General features: G+C 53.0%; 1 protein-coding gene across 1 annotated transcript in view; it reads right to left on the bottom strand.

Moving 5' to 3' along the window:
• Positions 1-604: 604 nt before the first annotated feature.
• LOC308360782 (F-actin-capping protein subunit alpha-1-like) overlaps positions 605-2,677 on the bottom strand; it is a gene marked incomplete at its 5' end in the record, with an annotated part of 10,928 nt that continues 8,855 nt past the window's right edge. The window contains 3 exons of the mRNA XM_080832898.1: positions 605-967; positions 1,667-1,729; positions 2,236-2,307. Coding sequence (XP_080689024.1) covers positions 827-967; positions 1,667-1,729; positions 2,236-2,307 — 276 coding nt within the window. The 3' untranslated portion in view covers positions 605-826. The remainder of the gene's footprint in view (positions 968-1,666; positions 1,730-2,235; positions 2,308-2,677) is intronic.

The raw sequence follows: 2,677 nt of genomic DNA, 5'->3' as shown, positions 1-2,677 counted from the left end.
GGGATCACAAGGAGTGAGAGAAAGAGAGGGATCACAAGGAGTGAGAGAAAGAGAGGGATCACAAGGAGTGAGAGAAAGAGAGGGATCACAAGGAGTGAGAGAAAGAGAGGGATCACAAGGAGTGAGAGAAAGAAGAGAGAACAAGAAGAGTGAAGAGCTAATGCTGGCTAAAGAGGCATAGATGTCAGCCCCCACACACACACACACACACGCACGCACGCGCACGCGCACACGCACACGCACACGCACACGCACACACACACACAAACTCTTGGAGCGTAAGTGGTGTTGAGATCTTGCACTGGTGGTTTTGAAACAGAAAAACAGCATGTGACATGAGCATAGCAACCAGATCCAGTCCATCAGTGTGTGTGTGTGTGTGTGTGTGTGTGTCTGTGTGTGTGTGTGTCTGTGTGTGTGACATGAGCATAGCAACCAGATCCAGTCCATCAGTGTGTGTGTGTGTGTGTGTGTGTGTGTGTGTATGTGTGTGTGTGTGTCTGTGACATGAGCATAGCAACCAGATCCAGTCCATCAGTGACCCCGACACCCCCCCCCCCCCTCCATCCGCAGCCCTCAATGTGTCCTCACCCCCCCCCCCCCCCCCCCACACACACACACACACACACATCCCCACCCATTTCAGCCATCCTGTCCCCTCCTTACTCACACACATTTACACACAAGAGTTCCTACACGCTTCCACGAGGTGAGTCATCCCACCCCCCCCCCCCCACCCCCATCCCCCGGGGGGGCGATGGTATCCGGGGCGGGGGGGGCAGGGTCAGACCGTTGGTGGGAGGGGGGGGGGGGGTTCCGGTGGGTTCTAGGCGTTCTGCATCTCCTTGCCGATCTTGTAGCTGAGGATCTTGTTCCAGTCGATCTTGGTGCGCGTGACGGGGAGCTGACGCCGCAGCGCCTTGAAGGTGGTGTCCGACATGGTCTGGTAGTTCTCACTGATCGCCGTCTAAACAGAGGATTGGAATCAGAATCAGTCACACACACACGCAAGCTTTCACTGATCGCTGCCTGCAGAAAGGATGGGAATCAGGATCAGACACACACACACACACACACACACACACACACACACACACACACACACACACACACACACACACACACACACACAGCTAGTTGCATGATGGGACGTAGTAACAGGGCAGGAAAGGCTTGAGGTTAAGAGACTAAAATAGACGCCTCCTCTCGGTGTGGGTTACATACACACACACACACACACACACACACACACACACTCACACTTGGCAACACACTCTGAGGAATATGGGTCTAGGGGCTTTGCTTTAAGAGCACCCGGATGTGTTGTTTTCACCCCAAACAGTGTTAAACCCAAACGTCACTTTGCCAGTTTACCCTTATCGCCTTCTGTCCTTGTAACACAGAGTTGGTGACACACTATGAACCATGGGGCACCGGGAGATATCAGTGTGTCACTTGTGATCATGTGAGTACACACACACACACACACACACACACACACACACACACACACACACACACACACACACACACACACACACAGGCACGCATAGGCACACACACACACGCACACACACACGCGAAGGCACGCACACGGCACAGGCACACACACACACAAATGGCGCACACACACACACACACACAGCGAGAGAGGAATACGCCTCACCTGATAATCGTTCTCTGCATTCTCGATGATTTTTACAAACTCCTTGGCGGTGGCAGCTTCATTCTGGAGGAGAGAAGAGGAGAGGAGAGGAGAAAGGAAGGGTGGGAGAGGAGAGGAGGAGAAAAGAGAGAGTCACAGACATGATTGACAGATAAGCATCACTCTGGGGAGAGGCCTCTGGGATCTGGGATCTGATTGGATATTAGCTGAATAACTGGGAGACTCAGAGATGTCCTAGGATTGCATCTGATTGGCTGGCTACTGCCTCTGATTGGCTGGCTACTGCCTCTGATTGGCTGGCTACTTCCTCTGATTGGCTGTACTGCCTCCGATTGGCTGGCTACTGCCTCCGATTGGCTGGCTACTGGCTACTGCCTCTGATTGGCCGGCTCCTGCTACTGCCTCTGATTGGCTGGCTACTGGCTCTGATTGGCTGGCTACTGGCTACTGCCTCTGATTGGCTGGCTCCTGCTACTGCCTCTGATTGGCTGGCTCCTGCTACTGCCTCTGATTGGCTGGCTACTGCCTCTGATTGGCTGGCTACTGCCTCTGATTGGCTGGTTACTCACAGAGACTATGACCGAATCATCCACCTCCTTGTGGCTGACGAGCTGCACGTTTCCATCCTCATAGTAATGAACCTGAAGAGGAGGAGAGAGAAAGAGAGAGAGAGGAGAGAGAGAGAGAGAGAGAGAGAGAGAGAGAGAGAGAGAGAGAGAGTGAGGGAGAGAGAGAGAGAGAGAGAGAGAGAGAGAGGGAGAGGGAGGGAATGAGAGAGAGAGAGAGGGAGAAAGAGAGAGAGGGGGAGAGAGGGAGAGAAAGAGGGAGAAAGAAGGACAGGGAGAGAGGGAGTGAGGGAGGGGGAGAGAGAGAGAAAAAAAGAGGGAGAGAGTGAATTAGGGAACAGGTGATGAAATGGACTAAATGAACACATTTGTAAGGAGCTGATCAAAGGGTGAAGGAGGAGGGAGCTGGAGACGAAAGAGAAAGAAGAAAAGAAAGAGAGAAAGA

Source organism: Sprattus sprattus (assembly GCF_963457725.1).
Source record: "Sprattus sprattus genome assembly, chromosome: 2".
Taxonomy (NCBI): Eukaryota; Metazoa; Chordata; class Actinopteri; order Clupeiformes; family Clupeidae; genus Sprattus; species Sprattus sprattus.
This window is presented reverse-complemented; position numbering and strand designations above follow the sequence as displayed.